Genomic DNA, 19,983 nt, shown 5'->3' with positions numbered 1-19,983 from the left:
GTTACCAGGCTAACGAGCCACCAATGGCGAAAGCCCCCTCAGCCTCGGACACACCCACCTCCTCCTCCTCCCCGGCCCGAATGCGGCCGATCGTCGTGTCGAGGTCCGTCATAAGGATGTGAATCTTACGGCTTTTAAGTGGTAATTCGTAGCATTATTTTCCTACCAAACCCCATCGGATACTTGACTGCACAGGCACTTTACAAGAAATACCCAATCAGTGTATTTGCGCTATGCGTTGTGCTCCTCTATATGCTGCTTCCATTGTCAGTGGCGGGATCCGCCTCTCCTGGTAAGAAGGCACTGATCAGAGTGACCGGCGGCTTGGCAGGATTTGATAAAGCAGCGCAGCGAGTTGGAGGCCAGTAAACTGTTGCTACGGATGATCGCGCATAAAACGGAACAGTGCCTCGGCCGATGAAACATCTGGGACTTAGAGCGCGATCCTCCCAATGCGGATGATGGAATGCATTCCCACTTTGAAACGACACGGATGCAGCACGTTACGTCTGCCATCGGGTCCCGAAAAACAAACACACTCATCGGCTCAAGAATCTCTTGTCAAAAGTTGCAACACTGTTTTATTCATTATAAATCAATGCATTGTATATAAAAAGGACAAAGGGGTCTGAAATGAAACCACTGTAAATGTAAACCTTACAAGACCTGGTTTTGGCGCGTTCCCCCCACCCCACCACACTGGACCCAGTTACAGGCTGATAAGCCAGAACATCAACCACTTCTCCCAAAAATACCAGAGGCTTTTTGTTTTCATTTAAGATTAAAAAGGAGTTTGGAAAGGTCTAAAGTGGAAATAATGTCGAGGACATCAATCTCCTCGTGAAGCAGTATGTGTACGTGACATATCAAGGTCATTCGCTTTTTTTTTTTTTTGTGCATTTTGTTACAACCATCACGACAGTCAACACATTCCAGTGCCAAAGCTGAAGGGAAGCGGAATCGAACCGCGGAACAGATGATGTGACCGTCCGAAATGACACGCCTGGCTGCGGTCTTTTCCAGAAATGACAAAGATCAAGCTTAAAAAAACAATAAGTGAAATCGACACAGCAGTTTTAAAGCAGCGTTGCCATACATTTTGCTGGCACACCTGTCCACCACTTGGGAGGGAATCAGTGAATATCAAAAGGAAAGGTGCGTTCGGTGGTAAGGAAGCCCGCTTTTTTAAGACTCCGATGGCACTCCAGAGAAGCTCAATAGGGCCGTTTTCAAGGAAATCAACTTGTCAATTTCAGAGGTGTTACAACTTCCGTGACGAAAACCAACACATGGAATAGACACTTGTATCATCTTCAAAGAGTATACGCCCTCATGGAAAAAATATATATATAATATTTTGGTGCCGTGCAAGTACAGGCCAAACAGATGTTAAAGCAAGAGAACGGTGCCCACTTTGTGCCCACAGTACCAGAGGATAAAGTGATACAGTCCGAGTCGTTGGTCCGATCTAATCGATTTCACCGATCATGACAAGTGGAGTAATACTCCAAATGTGGAAGCGTGCTGAAATAGGAGAGAGGCTGTCCAGATTTCCCTTCTTAATGCAACGGGAACAGAAAGCCTTTGGGTACTGGGCAAAGGCCAAATTACCGGGTGAAATTAGCAGTTAAATAAGGTTAATGGGGGGGGGGGGGTATGGCTTTCTGTTACCTGGATTTTTTTAAATATTAATTTGTTTTTGCCGCATTATTACGCTGAGTGGGGGTAATAAAATGGACCACGTGTCCCAATTACTAAAAACACAATGGAGGAGGGGTAGGGAGGACAATAAAACAGTAAAACAATAACTTAAATAGAATTGCTTAAAATATAACAGTTCATAGAGCCCTTTCAATAACCAAGAAAATAAGGTTACAAAGCAGAAATCCCACCCCAAAATGACAAGGAGAGAGAAAAGAAATAGCGAGAATGGTAATACTAATATTCATCCCAACGCTTCACAGATGCACAGTTCACTTCTAGATCAGACCCGCCCCCCCCCCCCCCGGTCTCCCCGTCACGTCAGTGTCCCCCCCAGGTCTGTGATCCGCGGCTCCCTTCAGTCTCCAGTCTGTCTCTGCCGTTAGAACTCTCTGTCTCAGTACTTCGCCACTCGTCCTCCCCGTCCCGCCGTGACCTCTGCGCCTCACACTCCGCCGCCTCCTCCTTTCTCCGCCGCTCCATCTCCCACTCCACAAAGGTGTCGAAGAGGCTGGGCCAGGCCTCGTCCTCACTGTAGTTGCTCAGGTCGGGCCCGATGGCCTGCGTGAAGTTGAGGAACATGTTCCAGGTGTCCCGCGAGATGCCCCGCACGCCCGACGGGTTCTCCGCCAGGAAGTCCAGCCACCGCTCCAGGATGCAGGGCGTGTCCTGGGTGAAGACCAGGCGCCACAGGGCGAGGGCGATGTCCCGCTGCAGCGAGCGTTGGCCCTCCTCGGCGTCCAGGCCGAACTGGAAGGTGAAGCGGTATAGGTCCTTGAAGCTCTCCTCGCCCTGGGCCTCCAGCAGCATGTAGGGGAAGCGTGAGCAGATGCCATCCAGGCTGTCTGCCTGGATGGCCGTGCAGCCCTCCACAAACTCCTTCCTAGGCGGGGCGGGGTGGGGAGACATCGAAGACATCAGAAAAATCTCATCAAATCATTTCACTAGAAGCAAAGACCCAATTTATTACCAGTCTTAAAAGTGGCCCTCGATGTCACCGGTACTTTAAAGTTGTCCGCTAAAATCTTCAAGCTAAATCTCATACATGCTTGTTTCTTCACACATTGAAGAAACAAATGTCTTAGATCTGTACAACGCAGCGATCGGCACAATGACCAGTGAGCTGGGTGGAGCTTGGGGTCACTGGGAACTGAACCATAATTCTTAAGCTCTTTAAGATAGTTATCGTCATTGTCTTCCATCTTAAAAAAAAATCGTCATTATGTTTCTGTGTTAACGCCTTGTCCCCCTCACCATCATGTCACGTAATACCAGTGTCTCCCATAAATGTCTTAAGACTGTGGAGGACACCACAGTCTTAACTTCTACCGCCATAGTCTCCCGTCGTAAAAAAATAAAACAAAAATGAATTAAAAATCGTTTTTTTGAGTGCCAATCTACTCGCAGCCTGCTACACACAAGTCCGTCAAAATGGTCTACTACACACAGACAGAGGCTACTGTCCAGACCTGCATTGGAGACTTACTGAAACATACTGTGTTACACAGTCATTGATAAATTATTTCTATAGTGTTTTCAGAAGTTGCTATAAAGACTAAACTGGAGTAAGACTGAAAATGGAAGTGTCCCACCAGAGAGAGATGGTTCATGTGCCAGTTTCACAGTACAGAAAGGAGTAGTTGGTATATATAGAAAAAAAAATGGAAAGTTATCATAAAACAAATGTGGATCTAGTCTTTACATTTTTACTTCAAAGTACATTTAGTTGTCAAATCATTACAATTTTTTTTTTTTAATTATTTTTTTTTTAATCTGGGGGCATGGATGCCCGGACCTCCTTACAGGGTTTTGTGTCCACCCACCGCAGTCCATGAAAATCCTGTGGTAAACGCTGAATACACAAATGTCAGATTAAATTCACTGGTGTTAGATAAAGTGTTTAATCATAATTGAGTACAATTCTGTACTGTCTCTTTCAATTAAGTGTACAGGCCAGTCACAGTTCAACTGTTCCTTTCTGTCATTGTTGTCATTTTCTGGCAAACAATAATCCGACCCCAGTGCCACTGTAAAGCATCAGATTTAATGTAAATAGCTTCAGTAAGCAACAGTCAACAAAGAGCAGAGAGTGGTTGTTGTTTCCAGCGACTCTGGATCAAAAAGTGCTGAGTTCCAACTCGCAAAGCAGCGGCGGGGACGCTCTATTCAGCAGAGAGCGTCGCTGCAGCACGGGAGTGCTGTGTCAGAGCATGATGCATTTCCCCACACGCCCCCTACCCCTCAGCATTCTAGAGGACAGCCCGCAAGGGCCGTCTTATCGCTTGGCCAGCGGTGACGCATCGCGCCGCCGACCATTTATCCGACTAAATCCCCGTTATTCATCGTCCTTCAGTTGCGCGGCAACGCAAAAACGCGACTTACGTCATAGTTTTGACCTTACCTCGTAAACTTGCACATAGTGGCCGCCTGAAACTTCCAGGCGAGGACGAGCACACGGAACTCTGCCGGGTCAACGCACAGGTCGTCACAGAAGCGCTCCATGCCCTCTTCCAAGATGGCATCCTCCCGCTCGTCCTTGTAGCGGCAGAACAGCTCCTCGATCCGCAGCAGCGAGAGCCCGTTTCCGTCCGTCAGGCGGTCGTCCCTCGGCAGGTCCCCGGCCAGCGCTTGGATGACCGGAGTCTCCACCGTGACCTCCATGGCTTTGCCATTGGTCAGCTCGCTGGCCGCCTTGCCGCACGTGGCGCTGGGTTCCTCCTTGTGCCCGCCGCCGCCCGTGCTGCCGCCGCCGCCCTTCTTGTGGGATTTGGAGCTGCTCTCCTTGTCCCCACTCTTGCTGCCGAGCGACGAGGTGGGATTCTTGCACTTGGTGACGCACTGGCCCATGTCTCGCTCTCTGGTCCCTCCTCCTCCTCCTCCTCTTCTCCTTCAGGCCCCGCCCGCACGCCGCTGCTCTGGCCAGGTGAGACGTCTCAACATACCCCGCGGCCCTGAAGCAAACGAAACAATTGTTGATTCAGTCACGCTGAAGATACAAAGTCCGTAGCAGGTGTAAGGGAAGGAGAAAAGCAATTGTCAACCGGGGCAGTAAATGAAGGTTGAGCAAATAAGAAGCTTGTCTGAGTAGGACACTCTCAGAGTAGGGGACGCTCTCTGAGTAGCACACACAACATAATCATTGAGTGCTTAAGCACGGCTGGCTGCACTACATGTAGTGGTGTAGGAAGCAGCTGAGATGGACGTGAATAGAAATGGTTGTTGTTGTTCCATCACTCAAACACATCAACTCCCAGCTTGAACAACAGCGACGAGACACAAACAAAATCGTTCAAAACATTGTGGACAACATGACAACACCCGAGTCGTGACGGCCAGAGGTCCGTTCCACTTACGCCCGGCTCCTCAGAAAACACCGACCACTCCGGGTGAAGGTGTCATCTTATTTTGCTCCATCGTGGTGACCTTGACATCTGCAACGCTGGAAAACACAAACCACCTCGTCATCGTGAGCAGAGTGTGATCGCTGGCGTCGTCCCCGTCCCTTATTTATTTTTTGGTCTACGGTCATTTGAGATCAACAAAGCAGCAGCTCCAATAACATCACAGTTACAGTTGGAATCACAATAAGCGTCAACGATCACTTGACACCAGGACGGAACCTTTAACCACAACACAAGTACAAACACAGTTAAATCACTCAACAGAGCTACACTTTAATTCCCAAATTGTAACTTTAAGAATTTCTTCTACAATCTAGTGCTTTTGGGACGGGCAGAAAGCTCTCACACAAGCTGCAGTTTGGTTTTGTTAACATGACACACACTCTATGTAGTTCTATTGTCAGCAGTTATGACTGAAATGTGGCTTTAACATTTCACTGACATCAATCATCTTACTCCCTTAACTTATTATAATAGTTTCTAATTGCCATTCAAATCTGAAGAAACTGAGTTTGACTTTAAAAGGCAGATCAGCTCCCCGTTAACCGATCGAGGCATGTACAGACACATCACAGCATGAGTGACATATTTGACTTTTAAATGTGTTCGCTCGGACAAAACACATCAACATTAAACTTTCCGGTTGTCGTACTGTGATTTTCCACTGATGCCACATTAAAAATCAGATTAAGCCACAATTCTGAGCGGTGATGCGAAGCTTTGGGTTGCAGTTTACACAGCTAACGGCAGCTAGCTCCACAGCATCGGCCGAGGAGGCTCGGTCGGCGTTGAGGAAGTTGGAAAGCTTTTCTCAAATGAGCGAGGAATGTCACTACTCACGAATCGGCCATTTTATTGTATAAAAGCCAGTGTTTATCCAACCACGGGTACATTTAATGAGAGCTACAGAACAACTGCCCTGGTGTGGGAACAGTTAGCAGTTAGCTAGAACCAACTTGGCTCTTTTCCGACCAATCACAAATAAAAGAAAATAAAAAGAGAAATACAACTCACCTTGATAATACTTCAATATCTGTTGGTCGAGTGGATGCGCCTAACTAGAACGGTCGTAATTAAGATCAATATATATGTATGTAAATTAAAAAAAAAATAGTTTCCAAGCTGGCTAAGCAAAGCTAGGCTAAGCTAGCGCTGAACACCAGTCAACCCAACGAGACCAACTCGTCGACTGCTAGCTCAGTGGCTAGCAGCTGGCTAGAAACTTCATCGCGAACCACGCCGGTGCCACTCCGAGGAAAAAGCCCGAAGTTCGCCCGCAAAGCGGCGTGGAATGCCGGCGTCCCCCCTCGCGCTCCGCGTGGGATTTAAAAGCCGGCGTCGCGTCACGGCGCCCGCTTTCTTTGTGCTTCGCCCCCTGTGAAGTCAGCGAGTGAACGACATTATGGGGATTTTCCTGCATCACTTCCTCCCCGAACAGCGAGCTGCTCCACTGGCCACACGCAGCTGAGACGGGGAGCGGGGACCGTGGCTTTAATAATAATAATAATAATAATAATAATAATAATAATGTAAATAAACAAACACTGAGGTCGGTGTATTTGCGTGAACTTGATGCTTCCTGCAGACCGCGCGGCGCAGTTTACGCGGAGCCGCCGTCACTGTCGCGGCGGTTCCGCGTCCGTCGAACGAGCCGCTTTTCCTCCGCTCCCCGTTGGTTGCGCGGCGCGGCGTCGCCCGCCGGGCGGCTCCGAGGCGCGGCGGCCGGGCGACTCTGACGTCACGGGGGGCACCGGAAGTGTTTCGGCGGCCCCCCCGAGCGCCCGCCCCGAGCGCCCGCCCCTGCGAGAGCGAACGCACCCCCCCGGAGCTGGCGTCGACGCGCTGCGCCGCGGGCGAGTTGAGTGAACGGCCGAGGCCAGACCCCGCACTCAACACGTCGTTTACGCGACGCGTGATTCGTTCATTTATTCTGAACTTTGTGAAATAAACACGAGGCTTCCTGTCGGTTTTATTGTGCGCAGAGATCGGAGCCATGAAATCCACCGGGCGTTGCGGATGAAGTTGTCGCCAGGTGTCGCTGGGTTCTCCGGCTCTTTTCGTTTTTTGGGTTTTTTTTTTTTTTTGTTTGTTTGTTTTTTTTTCCCCTCAGCACAAACGGCCCAAAGCTTCACAAGGCTTTGGGCCTGTCAATCACACTTTTATTTATTTATTTTTATTTTTTTAAATAAAAATGAAATAAAAATAATTTGAAAGACTTGGGTTTACTGACGCGTTCTTGCGCTCCGAACAAACCGGTGACGTCACCACTACGCGACAGCCAGTGAAGCGACAGCCCGTAGGTAGGTCGAGCGCTGTCAACGCGAACGCATGTATGAGTAACTCTGTTATACTACAATGTACCTGATGCAGGGATACGATCGTCTCAATAAACGTCATCCGCGCCAAGTCTTTCGTGCCAGTAGATACGGATGTCATACCTATGTTGAGGAACGACGCCGAATTTGGCTTCCGATTCGATTTAACGCCGAAGCGAGCAGCCGATTCACGGCGCCTGGTGTTATCATGGTGCATTCAGATTCCTCGGAATATTTCGACTTTTTTTTTTGGTACACGCAGACCGCCTGAAACCACGTCTAGATCTGTACTTAAAGAAGGCAAACTACTGTGCTCATAGCGGTCAAACCTGGCCTAGATTATAATTAAAAAGCCCATATTGCATTTCTAACATTTTCTGATTTGTGAAAGTATAATTGTAATTGTGAAAACAGGAACAGTATGGATTTTACTGAATTTTTCCACACTGGCCACATTAAACCCGTTATATTTCAAAAGCTACTGTACCGAGAGCTGTCAACCCTGGACTACATTATAACAAGCCCATATTGCATATGTGAATATATATATATATATATATATATATATATATATATATATACTTACAGTATAGATATATTCTGTATGTATTTATACACGTATGTATATATATGGTATATATACATACAGTATATACATATATTCTGTATCCATGTAAATATATATACACACAGTATGTATACTGTGTGTATGTATATATTTTTACAGAATATATGTATAAAGACAATATATGTATATGTACATGTTCAAGAAACCAGTTTTAGATGATTTGAGCTTTGTGACATGGTGCATTATCCTGCTGGAAGTAGCCATCAGAAGATGGGTACACTGTGCTCATAAATAATAGTCAGGTATGCTGTGGCATTTAAACTATGCTCAATTGGAACTAAGGGGCCCAAAGTGTGCCAAGAAAATATCCCCCACACCAGAACACCACCACCACCAGCCTGAACCCTTGATACAAGGCAGGATGGATCCACGCTTTCATGTTTACACCAAATTCTACCCCTACCATCTGTCACAGCTAAAATGGAGACTCATCAGACCAGGCAACGTTTTTCCAATCATCTATTGTCCATTTTTGATGAGCCTGTGCCAACTGTAGCTTCAGTTTCCTGTTCTTAGCCGACAGGAGTGGCACCCGGTGTGGTCTGCTGCTGCTGTAGCCCATCTGCTTCAAGGTTGTGCGTTCAGAGATGATATTCTGCATACCTTGGTTGTAACGAGGGGTTGTTTGAGTTACTGTTGCCTTTCTATCGTCTCGTCATCCTCACCATGTCTACCTGCCTAAATGCAATGAGTTGCTGCCGTGTGATTGGCTGATTAGCTATTTGTGTTAATAAGCAATTGAACAGGTGTACCTAATAAAGTGGCCGGTGAGTGTGTATAATATATATATTATAATATATATAAATATATTATTTTATAATATATATTATAATCTAGTCCAGGGTGGACTGCTATTGGTACTGTAGTTTGGCTACTATAAGTACAGATCTAGACATGGTTTTAGGTGGTCATGTGTAGAAAAAAAAAAAGTTAAAGATCCCGAGGAATTTGAATGCACCATGAAAACAGGCGCTGTGAATCGGCTGCTCACTTCAGCCTTATGGTTCCCTTAACTTTCCCCAACAACTTCGGCGTCGTGTTTGAGGACCAACGTTTTGCTGCACAGTGACAGGAAAACACTGTGGCTTTGTGTGTGTTGAGGGAAATGGTATTGACAGATTGTTTTTATATCTCTTAACGCAACGATTCCCATCGCCTGTCATATCAAGGACATACTATTCAATGAGATTTTGTCTCCTTATTAACTTTTCATTGTTTGAAAGGATTTGATCAAACTTCCACACCTGTATGTACTATAGTTACAGAGATAACAGTGAAACTAGGATCAAAACAGCCCTTATTGTATATGTTCTAATGGTCTTGGCCATTTCTTGTACATGTCAGAACCTTTAACACTGAACTCTTACTCATTTTGCTGGGGACCCTCCTGGAACCTCTTTATTTTCAGAAATCAATCCTCTAAAATTGGTGTTTCCTGCACTGTGAAGGTACACAACCATATTGGGCAGCGTTGGGATGTTAATGATGGCCGCCACCCGTAAGAAGGTGCTGTCTCTTTATGTGAGGGTGTTTCGCGTCGCCCGAAGCTGGCAGGCCCAGACCGCCGTGCGCCAGGACACCGAGGCAGAGAGGAAATACATCATCCAGGAGGCACGCACGTTGTTCCGACAGAACCAACAGGTGTGAAAATGGATCTGCAAGTGACAACGGAGTGTCTCAATGTCCCCTTTGTTGACCCTCTGCGTGACTCCTCTTCTCCGTTTCTCTGAAGCTGACGAATCAAGAATCGATCAAGAAGTGCATCGAAGAGTGTGAAGCCAGAATAGAAATAGGTGAGAAATCTGCGATCTAAGTTAATACTGAACTCAAATGAGTTTGACCTGAATTGGAGTGGATTTCATGACCCTTTCAAAGAACATTCATATTTCATAGTTTAGGCTGACAATTGTCAATTGTCAATTTTAGTTGCCGTAGCTACTAGAGCTCCAAAAAAATCCTGTGATGTCCTTATTGAAGCAACTCAAAAACCGGGTCCAATTCTACAGGTCATCCATAGAGAATGTGATAACCTTCTCAATTACGTCCTCCGTGGACAAGGATCAGTTGCAGAGTAATTACGATTTCATACAGGATTGTGGGGCATTCTCTCCCGTCTCTCCCCGAGTTTGTATAATCGCTCTCCACCAAAAAAAAAAGAAAATGCACATTATGCAGGAAATTTACCACCGGGTGCCTGGCCTCCTTGAGCAGACGCCTTCAGGTCGGAGGTTTAGGCAGCTGCTTAAAAAGACAGAAACCAGACGGGTGTGCAACCTCTGGGCTCAGTGCCTTTTGCAGTGTAGGCTAAGTTAGAATGTTTGGTTTTTTTTGCGTCGGAATATGTACTTTGTGTTTTAATATTGACTTATTGAGTCACCTGTATCACCAAGGTAAGTTCCTAGCAGTCCGGTTCCAATGTCAATAGAGTTTATTTAGGTGTCGCTAGATTTTCCAGGTTTTGCAGTTTTAGAGTGCGCCAGTCAAATTTATATTCACTTAATTTGACAGGTCTACATTACAGGAATCCATATCCAAGGGCGGTGAGTACAAACTATATTAGAGATAAAGCATGTGTTACTCAGCTTGATATAAGCCAGTTTGTATGAAAACTGTACACGTTTTGCTCGAATGGTGTTGCAGACCTACCTGCCGCCGATGGGACTTGCGACCCAAAAGGGAAGAAAGCTGCGTGCACAGCAGCGGCTGAGGAAGCAGGCCAAGCCAATTTACCTACAGTCACATGACGAGACCTGATGCTGGACACGCTCCCTCCGTCCTCAAGTTCATGTTACTGAGATGGGAGTGCGCTCACAGGCAGATGACAAGGCTCAGGTTTGTGTGTCCACTCAAGTGGCATTGTATTTAACCCACTGTACAGAACATATGTTTATTACTTTATTTGTTCATTCATTGTCTACAAGTCGTTTTTGTCAACTGCAAATCCATTGATGTCTGTAAATCAAGAAGCCAACATAATGTATTGTAATTTTTTTTAATATTACGCCATGTAATAAATTGCTATAATAAAAAATTCTCAGCCTTTTCCTTCAGCAGAGAAATAGAATCCCTTAGAAAAATAGAATTGGTGAATAAAGTGCATCAGAGGGCAAATCCAAAATGGTTGTAATCCGTCTGTGTCATCTGCTCAGGAATTTGTTCATTCGCTAAGAATAACACAAGAAAACACACAAAGTTCAGACATCCAGGAGTTACTCTCATCCCTGAGTGATTAGGGTGTAACTCAAGTTCTTGTGAGTTACATTCAGTATCTGGTTACACGGTATTGTATCACCAGAGTTGCACAAAGTAACTTCAGACACAGGCACGTCATTGCTCGGCTAACTTAATATAAAATCTGGAGTTTCATTTGGGCTATGATTTGAATTAATTCAGATAGAAATAAGACATTATCATAGCCTTGTCCAAGACACAGATACAATTTAGATTATGAAATGTGTCTATTTTTCTCTCGGAAAAGAAAAATGGTTTCTGCTCAACACCAGATACTGTAGAATTCCGTAAAATGATACTGTACATAGGATAATGTATCAGTCATAAGGTCATTTAAAACCTCTAACCTCTTGGGTGAGTCAGGGCTGCTAAAATGCCTTTTTATAATTTGCACATTTAACTAAAATGCATTTGTTTGGCATAAATGTTTAATAGTTATTATATTATACTATTTTCCAAAAAATAGTCGGTTGTTGGCCACTGAGAGGTGTAACTGGCACTTGGCTCCTAGTCGTCGAGCTGGCAGAGGCAGGCCACGCCTCGGTTTATCCAGTGTTTCTGAGGCTGGTCGGAGGGCAGCTCAATGGGCAGGACGTAGTTGGTGGAGTGGCCTGTGGTGGACAGGGTCCCTCGCCGGGCACTGGTCTTGTAAACGGGACACACGTAGATGTTCTCGTGCTTGAAGTTGGCCATCTCTCCGGGTCTCAGCCAGATGATGGGCAGCGAGTCAAACAGGATCTTGGGGAGGGACTCTCCGATCACCATTTTCTCCCTGTCCCAGCGCGCCCCTTCCAGAAACAGGCCCTTAATGTAGGCCCCGTCTTCTGGCTTCTCATCCATGTGGGTCTCCTGTTTGGTCACCTGGAACACACAATCAAAAATGATTTAAGATCATTCCGAAAAAATAAACATGCGGCGGTTGGTATAAATTCAGAGTAAGTTGAAAAACAATATGGGTTGAGTGTTTGACTTGCTTCGAATTCAAAGCCGATGTAGTCTATTGGGGTGGTGTACTTCCTGGCAAAGTTCTGTGACACGCCGGTGAGAAACGACTGGGTGAAGTAGAAGCCAGAGACCCAGAAGACGAGAGGAGGGCCATGGTCTATCCAGTCCTGTCAGAACAGACAACTAAATGTGTATATTATTTATTCTTTTATATACAGGACTGTTAGGTGCTAAACTAGTCCACTAAATTGGTATACTTCCTCCATATACAGGAATTAGTTAAGTTCTACTTTCCAGACCAAAACAGACTCGATAAATAGCGATAGCCGTGAATTTGCCGGGTCTGCGTCACTCAGTGGCCAATACATTTCCTAACCTGCAGGAACTGGAGCCTGGCGAGCAGATCCACCACGTAGCTTCCCATGGGTTTGAGGGAGGGGTAGGACTTTGACGCCCACATCGTGGGGACCTTGCCCACCAGCATGCTGTTGAAGACGTCCTCCAGCTCTGCCGACATCACCACCTGACCCTTCAGAGCCCTTCGGATGTTGACCAGGCTGAGGCGCACCACCTCAGTCAGCCTAGAATAAATCAAATTGGCATATTTTTTCCAGGATCCTCCACATAGCAAGGACGGCCATTCCAAAGCGGATCCAAGTGGTAATGGCGGCACACACACTTACTGAAGGTATTATTTTCAGATGTTACTGTTTCAGTTTTAATGACCTGTTGAAGCGGATGAGCTCCTGTCTGAGGACGGTGTTCATGGATTCCTCGTACAGGACCGGGTATTTCTCAATAACCATCTTTATGTCAAAGTCCGCCGGCAGCTTGGACAGGATGTCCTCCGCCAACTCGTCGACCACTTCCTGTAGCGCAGCGCGGAGACCGCAGAAAGTCAGACGACGGTGCATGGTGCATCAAAGGCTCGAGCGGCGCAACATCTGACCTGAGGAGACTTGGCTCCGCCTCCAGACTGCCTGGGCAGGGTGAGCAGCACGCCACACAGCAGCTGATTGGTCTCCTGATTGTCTTTAGTGATGTCGGCGTTGCTGTGAAGTCCAAACACGCTGGGGTCGGCGCTGATCGGTAGGTCGCGAATGTATTCAATGTACGTCTGCGAAAATAATGACAGAATCATCAAACAAAACAAAACAAAAAAAAAAAAAAGTGAAGGCTTTGGGTAGAATACCAGTATAAACCTGGAGCGTACCTGGTAGGGGCCGTGAGGTGGGACGTAGTAGAGCTCATCCTCACACAGCCGGTAGCTCTCCTGCTCTATCAGCTCCAGGCTGTAGAAGATTGACAACAGAGACAGCAGCAGACGCCTGTCTTTGTCGTCAGTCACCCTGCCGCCGTAGTTGCACTCCCCTGAGTCCGTGGGGAAAAAAGGACAATGAAATCAGAAAATATAGACAGGAAGTTGAAGGGCGTAGCGGTGAGACATATGTGGCCTGTCTTGTGTTCGGGGAGGGCAGAGGAGATAATCCGCCGTTTATGCAGCATCGCCGGAGCTGGCTAGGGTTGAAAGCCGACATCATGACTCACCATATTAGACCCTGCTGCCTATTGTATTTTCATCAAAATCCACCAGTTGCTATGGAAACAGGCACGGCGATCTCACCAGTCAGGTATGAAAGAGCTTCCAGTGGGATCTCCTCGTATTCCTCCAGGAACATGTGGATCTGCCTCATGCTGATCCTCAGGTCTGACTCATTAAACTCATAGGGGATGTTCCAACCTGACGCCAAACGGAGCACCAAGGACACAACATGAACATGCAGTTATGAACTGAGAACCAGGGGCGTTTAACAACCACGGTGTCTCATTAGGTCTCACCCAGGGGTCCAAAGTTCCTCCTCTCCTGCGTCAGAGCGTGGAAGAAGGTGAGGCCAAACATCAGCTTCTGCCAGACCTCCTGCTTCTTCGAGCTGTAGAAAAACTTGGGGTCGGAGATGGGGTCACTCAGGTAGGAGCGCAGCAGGTTGGCTCGCACGCCCTTGGGGGGCTCGTTGGTCATCTTCACCCCGTTCTGCAGGATGCTGACAGGGAACTTGTCTGACGGATAACTGGTGAGCCACAACCTGTGAAAACAAGACTCAATTTCATTTTGTACCGTACAAAACAGTTAGTTCTCGGATCATGGGCGTGCTTCCATTCCCTGCAAATTGCTGCCGGTGGGCACCGACCTGAAGCTGGGCAATGTCTGCTCAGGCAGGATTTCCTCACAGATGGTCTCCAGCTTGGGCATCCAGCTTGCCGCCAGATGGCAGTTCTGCAGGACCACCCAGGTCCCGTCTGTGAGGGCCTGGTTTATCATCTCGGCTGCGATGGGCCCCTGGCCCTGCCCGAGGGAGATGGTCTGAGTCTTGCCCCCCCCCATCTCGTGGTCATCAGCAAACTTGAGCAGACCTGAGGCAGCAATGTAAAACAAAGTATGGAGTGGATTTAATTCAAATACTACTTCCACATGTTTTCTAAAATTACAAATGTGAATCAAGTTTTGGAAGTGAAAAACCATTGATCTTTTCACAAATGCACACTAATGTGTCTCACAAGTACAACATTTGTATTGTGAGTCAGATTTGTCACTCTCAATCCTGTGGATACAAACCATTGTGGAGACAAATCTTTTTTGCACTATTATTCCATAAGAAATTGGTGAAACTATGCCCCACTCAAAAGCCAAATTTCTTATCAGCCAATCAGAACAAGAGTTTTTCTTTTAACCTATCAACGGGCAACATAGCTAGCGTTTGAATTCACTGTTGAATTTGCAGGTGAGTACAATCAGTCGGCATCCACTTCACAAAACTTGATTCACATTTGTAAATTTAAGAAAAGACAATTGATTGTAATCACACTTGACCATAATTTACCTGCGGTTGGGTCGGACCCTGGCGACAGAATGAAGATCAGAGGAGAGCAGCAGTGGGAGTCGTTGTAACTCTCCCCCAAGTCAAAGGTGGGCGGTTCAATGAAGGCGCGCCCCATGTTGTCCACGATGAACCCCTGCACGGCCGGCACCAGCTTATCAGGCCTGAAGCACCGCAGAACCACCATTCGGACCATACCCACCAACTCACCCCACCGGTCCGGCAGCTTCTCCGCATGGGGCCTGCCCGAGTCGTAGATAGTTTTCCATTTGGAGATGTTGTCTTGAACGTGCTCAAAGAACCCCTCCAGGTTCTCCAGCTTGGAAGCCCTCACAATCTCGGACCACGATTTGTCGGAGAGCCACTCGGGTGCCGGGTTGGGGTGAGGGTTCTCCAGGGCGATGCCGCCGGTCAGGAGGAAGCGCCAGACACTGTCGTTGACCTGGCCCTTTGACTGCATGATGCCGATGGTGAGCAGCAGGGAGAAGAGCAGCTTGTCCTTCTCAAAGAGAGAGCGGCAGACATTGTTGTAAATGCTGAGGGTGAAGTGCTTGATAATGTTCTCGATCCTCTCGGCGAGGTCATCGCTCTTCACGCTCTGGGCGATGGACTGCAGGTAGAGGTTGATGAACCAGGTCAGGGAGTACTGGTACATGGGCTCGATGTTGGCCAGCTCCGAGATGCAGAAGAACAGAGTCGAGGAGTGCTCGGCTACGGGACGGTACCCCATGCGGGTGTCGTCGATCTCCTTCTCCGTGACGCTGGCGATTTCCTGCTTCTGCGAGATCTCCTCTGAGAGAACCTTTGAGGAGGAGAGGATCTTAATGGCGGTTTCGTCCTCCAGGATGTTCCCCTCGGAGGAGGACAGAATCTTCAGGATCTTATCCTCGATCTCCTTCAGCTGCTTGTCGTTGGCGGCGCTCTCCAGAATGAGCTGGTTTTTCTTCTCCTCCAGTTCAGGTTTCTCTTTGGCAGCTACAATCCCCAAGAGCTGGTCCTCCAATCCTTGAGGGGTGATCATGAAGTTGAGCAGGCAGACCTTGACGGCCACCTCGGGGAGGTAGTGAGGGCTCCTCAGCCCCGTGGTCATATAGAAGAAAAAGCTCTGAGAGTATTCCACAATGTTTTCTCCCAGTTTCATGTATTCAACACCTTGCTGTTTGAAGGTCTGCTTCAGCAGCACAGGCTCAAGCACCGCATCCAGCTCCTCCCCAACACACTCTAAAAGAACCGGGGTTCCAAACTGGATGGCGTTCTCTAAGATTCGCAGGTAGTTCGCATCAGATGGCTTGATGACAGCCAGATTGTTGGCCTTCTCCATGTTTTTAATCCACTTGTTCGCTTGACCCTGAGGGTCAATCATAAGGGGCCAGCGTCGGGAGTTGGAAATAATGATACCGTTGTCTGTGGAGAAGGAGTCCACGGGAAGTCCCGCAATCTGCCATGCCCTGATGGCTACCTGGTTGCCCAGGGTGCTGGTGAGAGTGAAAACCTCAGAGCATGGGATGTGCTTCTCTTGGCACAGGAGGTGCCACTGCTGCTGGCACTCCATGCGGTAGTCCACTGTGAAAGCCCCGAGATATGACACAATGCCAGAAGAGAGGAGGACGTCACCCGTCAGGTTGGTGTATCTAGAGAAGAAAGACAGTCCTGGCTATAGTATGCTGCAGTTTCCTCATGAAATGACATGTTCAGTACATAATAATAATAATAATAATAATAATAATAATAATAATAGTTATTATTATTATTATTATTATTATTGTTTCAGTCTTCAAATTAAATCAAGTACATGAAGTGATCTGAGCGGTGACCCCATCTTAAGCTACACTTTACAAACTAGGGTACAGTAAATGTATAGCAGGCATAAACAAGGTACTTAAAACATCTGCAATCATGATGTTGTTTGTATATCACACTCAGGGGGGAATTCACAAAGAATGGATTGTGGCCACTGATACAGTAGCACCGTGAATGGCGCATCACTTGCAACGGCTATTTGTCCCGTGTTCAGGTTCGATTCACAAAAGATATTGCTCATGACATCACAGTGCAAACACGGCCATAAAGTTTTGCAGGTGAGTGCAATTTGCCCTTGTTTTGCATCTGATTGCAATTATCCATGTGGCAAAATATAAACGGTAGCATTGCACCAAGAACACAGCAGGCATGGAAACGGCGGCGAGGAGAAAAACGACATTTTCAGACCGCGAGCGACGAGACCAGAGCGACGAGGTGCAGAGGCATTCCTCAAAACTTAAGGCAATGAATTGAAATGTGACAAGAGAGAAACCGTGTTTGGGATTTAACATCCCATTCCGTCAGTATTGGTTGTGTTTTCAAACACACACCTTCAGAATGTAAAAGAAGATGGCATGATTTGAAGCGGAGGACAAATTAAAAAATATCACACAATGCCTCACAAGCCTCTCAAATGGGACATGCACTTCAGTTACTCTCTAAATAGGCTAAGAATATGACCTCTAACTGCTTGTGGCTATTCGTGCTTGTGTTTGTGAATTGGACTCATTTGCCTAGAAAGGGAAAATTTTGTGGCAAATGTATGAATAATACCTAATTGAAATAAATGCAAATAGCACCGGAGCACCGAGAGGCTATTTGCTTGGCGGCGCAGTTGGGGACGCATTTCACCCTTTGTGGGTGCTTTGACAATAACACGATTTATTTTTCTTATATCTTTTTGAGAATTCGTCCCTTTTTGTTTTATTTTGAGCATTGTTTAGCTGCATATACTCTAGTGGGGTGGATGACAAAACAAAGCTTACGTGATATTTTGTGGGGAAATGGTCTGTTGTCTTGCTACTTGAATTTAAGAAGATGATCATCTATTAAAAATGTTATTTTTTTCATAGTGGAACTTGGAGCAAGGGGACTCACTTTTGCGTTTTTGATCTGGGGGCGTACAACCCTGAAAATATTTGGGGAATGTCCTATAAGTTATAAATGTATATTTTGGTTAATATACCTGATACCCAGCAGCCGTGCAGCCTCTGTCCACCGGTCCTTCTCTCCCCCCAGCCCCCCAATCAGCTTCTCTGCACGGATCAGCTTCTGGGAGCACAGCTCAATGTTGTCCTCCAACGATTTCTTCTTGTCGTTCATGGCGGTGAAGTCGTCGTTCAGGCACTGCAGCCTGTCCTCTACCTCCTTCAGCTCAGCTCTCTTTATGGCCAGCATACCCATCTGGACCGCCAACTCATCCTCGGCCTCCTTTAGCCTCGCCTTCTTGGGCGCCACCACTTTGGCAACACGTTCGTACACCTCCATGGCTCTCACCCACTTACAGAGCCCCTCGCACGCCGAGGAGACGTTTTTGATGATGGAGGGCTGAAATTCCGGGTTGTCGATGAACTTGTCTCGGATTTTCTTGATGTGGGGGGCGGGGATGTTGTCTTTGTCGTAGGCTTTGAGGTTCTCCAGAAACTTCATGTCTCCCAAGAGCTTCTTTGAGGGACCCCAGAAGTCTTCCACCATCTTGCCTGGGATCACAAACAGGTCAGATATTATTGAGCGATATTCAAAATGTAATCTTTTTCAGTGATCTGTTCACTCGGGTTGAACTCGTACCTGAGCCGCCGGGGTCGGGCTTCCTCTCAGGTTTAATGCCCTTCATGACGCAGATGGACTCCATGACGAGTTTGACAAGGCCGGGGGGGTTCTGCATGGACTTCACCACCGTGATGTCAGACGGTTTCAGGGTGTCCAGAGCGGACAGGGCGGCCTCCAGCGCCGGCATGGCTTCGGCCAGGTCTCCCTCACACTCATCCTGAACGACAAAAAAAAACACTTTCTTTTGAAATACACTGGCCCTAACAAACTACAACAAAGGTCCATCTTTATGAGTCGTGTGTCTTACAGATGAAAAAGAGTGGGATCTTTTGCATTCCAAATCAGCTTTAGCTGTTATAAGATTTTATGACAACATCTGGAAATATAGCAGATCACATCTACCACCGTGAAAAAGGCATTTAAGTCAATACAATTATTCACAGGATAGGGATATAAGTGGCTGTATTTGTACAATACCTTTATGGCTTTAGCAGCTGCAGCTGCATCATTTGCAACTTTCTCGTCAGCCGATACTAGCTCCTTTTTTGCATCCACCTCCACCGTCTCTTTCTCTATCTTCACCATCATCTTATCCGTCTCTGCTGACGTCTGAATGAGCTCTGGCTGCAGGGCTGTCAGCTCCTGTTGCATCACTGAAACCTGTAGACAAAATATTAAAAAAAAACCCCACTTATGCTTTATCAATATCCCTTTCGTCACAAGACAAGCACGGCTAATATTTGCGATCAGTCAATGTCAACTGACAATGACTTGATGAAGAAAGGTAAATCTGGTTGCATCACCTGAGATGCAGCAAACTCCAGTTTTTCCAGACCAACGATGTAGCGATTCCTCATGGTGTTCACCTCGCTCCTCTTGGCATTCAGTAGAGTCTTGAAGGTCTGAATGAGCTCCAGGTAGGAGGTGGGAGTCACATAGTTGTGTCTCCTCAGTTGAGAAAAGTACATTTCGGACATTTGTCCGACCGCTGACTGGAAAGTCTTGCACATGTCCACGACCCTAAAATAACACAAAAAGTAGCACCACAATATTTTTATTTGTCTTCCCGATGTCACATGTACCTGGGCTGAGGCACTAGAATCATGCTTACTCTCGTCTGATGTCGTCGTTTAGTTCCACGTCTTCTAAGAACTTGCAGGCGACCATCTCCAGAGCATCACTGGGCCAGGCCTGGAACCAGTCAATGGTGCAGCAGTTGATGAGGGAAGGGAACATCCTTAGACGGTTCCTGAACGCATCGCCGATGGGACTCATGGCTGTTTAAAATCACAGTCGACATCCCGAGTTAGCCTTCA

At 46.9% G+C, this 19,983-nt stretch overlaps 3 protein-coding genes across 4 annotated transcripts in view; 1 reads left to right on the top strand and 2 right to left on the bottom strand.

Moving 5' to 3' along the window:
- Positions 1-2,022: 2,022 nt before the first annotated feature.
- Positions 2,023-6,714, bottom strand: dcun1d3 (defective in cullin neddylation 1 domain containing 3; the record flags this gene model as incomplete). The annotated part of the gene is made up of 4 exons (XM_080021524.1): positions 6,117-6,714; positions 5,055-5,140; positions 4,103-4,652; positions 2,023-2,584 (listed from the first exon to the last, which is right to left on the bottom strand). The coding sequence occupies exons 3-4, from the start codon at positions 4,546-4,548 to the stop codon at positions 2,023-2,025; spliced, it is 1,008 nt and encodes a 335-aa protein (XP_079877650.1). The 5' UTR covers positions 4,549-4,652; positions 5,055-5,140; positions 6,117-6,714.
- A 665-nt stretch (positions 6,715-7,379) lies between these two features.
- lyrm1 (LYR motif containing 1) lies at positions 7,380-11,041 on the top strand. 2 transcript variants are annotated; one of them, XM_080021666.1, is made up of 5 exons: positions 7,380-7,402; positions 9,454-9,686; positions 9,778-9,838; positions 10,554-10,585; positions 10,686-11,041. In XM_080021666.1, the coding sequence occupies exons 2-5, from the start codon at positions 9,522-9,524 to the stop codon at positions 10,797-10,799; spliced, it is 372 nt and encodes a 123-aa protein (XP_079877792.1). In that variant the 5' UTR covers positions 7,380-7,402; positions 9,454-9,521; the 3' UTR covers positions 10,800-11,041. The 2 variants fall into 2 exon arrangements, with proteins under 2 accessions (XP_079877792.1, XP_079877791.1); XM_080021665.1 differs by having other exon boundaries at positions 7,386-7,402; positions 9,494-9,686.
- A 742-nt stretch (positions 11,042-11,783) lies between these two features.
- The window catches only part of dnah3 (dynein axonemal heavy chain 3), a gene marked incomplete at both ends in the record, with an annotated part of 35,975 nt that continues 27,775 nt past the window's right edge, over positions 11,784-19,983 (bottom strand). Inside the window, 15 exons of the mRNA XM_080020745.1 lie at positions 11,784-12,137; positions 12,251-12,388; positions 12,598-12,802; positions 12,948-13,090; positions 13,171-13,338; positions 13,435-13,592; positions 13,846-13,962; positions 14,061-14,305; positions 14,411-14,633; positions 15,101-16,728; positions 18,084-18,597; positions 18,686-18,884; positions 19,145-19,327; positions 19,471-19,687; positions 19,779-19,944. Coding sequence (XP_079876871.1) covers positions 11,784-12,137; positions 12,251-12,388; positions 12,598-12,802; positions 12,948-13,090; positions 13,171-13,338; positions 13,435-13,592; positions 13,846-13,962; positions 14,061-14,305; positions 14,411-14,633; positions 15,101-16,728; positions 18,084-18,597; positions 18,686-18,884; positions 19,145-19,327; positions 19,471-19,687; positions 19,779-19,944 — 4,658 coding nt within the window. The remainder of the gene's footprint in view (positions 12,138-12,250; positions 12,389-12,597; positions 12,803-12,947; positions 13,091-13,170; positions 13,339-13,434; positions 13,593-13,845; positions 13,963-14,060; positions 14,306-14,410; positions 14,634-15,100; positions 16,729-18,083; positions 18,598-18,685; positions 18,885-19,144; positions 19,328-19,470; positions 19,688-19,778; positions 19,945-19,983) is intronic.

The sequence above is a fragment of the Zeus faber genome (genome assembly GCF_960531495.2).
Source record: "Zeus faber genome assembly, chromosome: 20".
NCBI classification, from domain to species: Eukaryota; Metazoa; Chordata; class Actinopteri; order Zeiformes; family Zeidae; genus Zeus; species Zeus faber.
The sequence above is the reverse complement of the archived record's forward strand: the minus strand, read 5'-3'. Positions and strand labels throughout refer to the sequence as shown.

Excerpts from the sequence above, each read along its gene's own strand:
- lyrm1 (XM_080021666.1), top strand. The coding sequence starts at position 9,522 with ATGTTAATGATGGCCGCCACCCGTAAGAAGGTGCTGTCTCTTTATGTG. Across the intron at positions 9,839-10,553 it reads TGAAGCCAGAATAGAAATAG|GTCTACATTACAGGAATCCA; the intron begins GTGAGAAATCTG and ends TTAATTTGACAG. Across the intron at positions 10,586-10,685 it reads GGAATCCATATCCAAGGGCG|ACCTACCTGCCGCCGATGGG; the intron begins GTGAGTACAAAC and ends ATGGTGTTGCAG.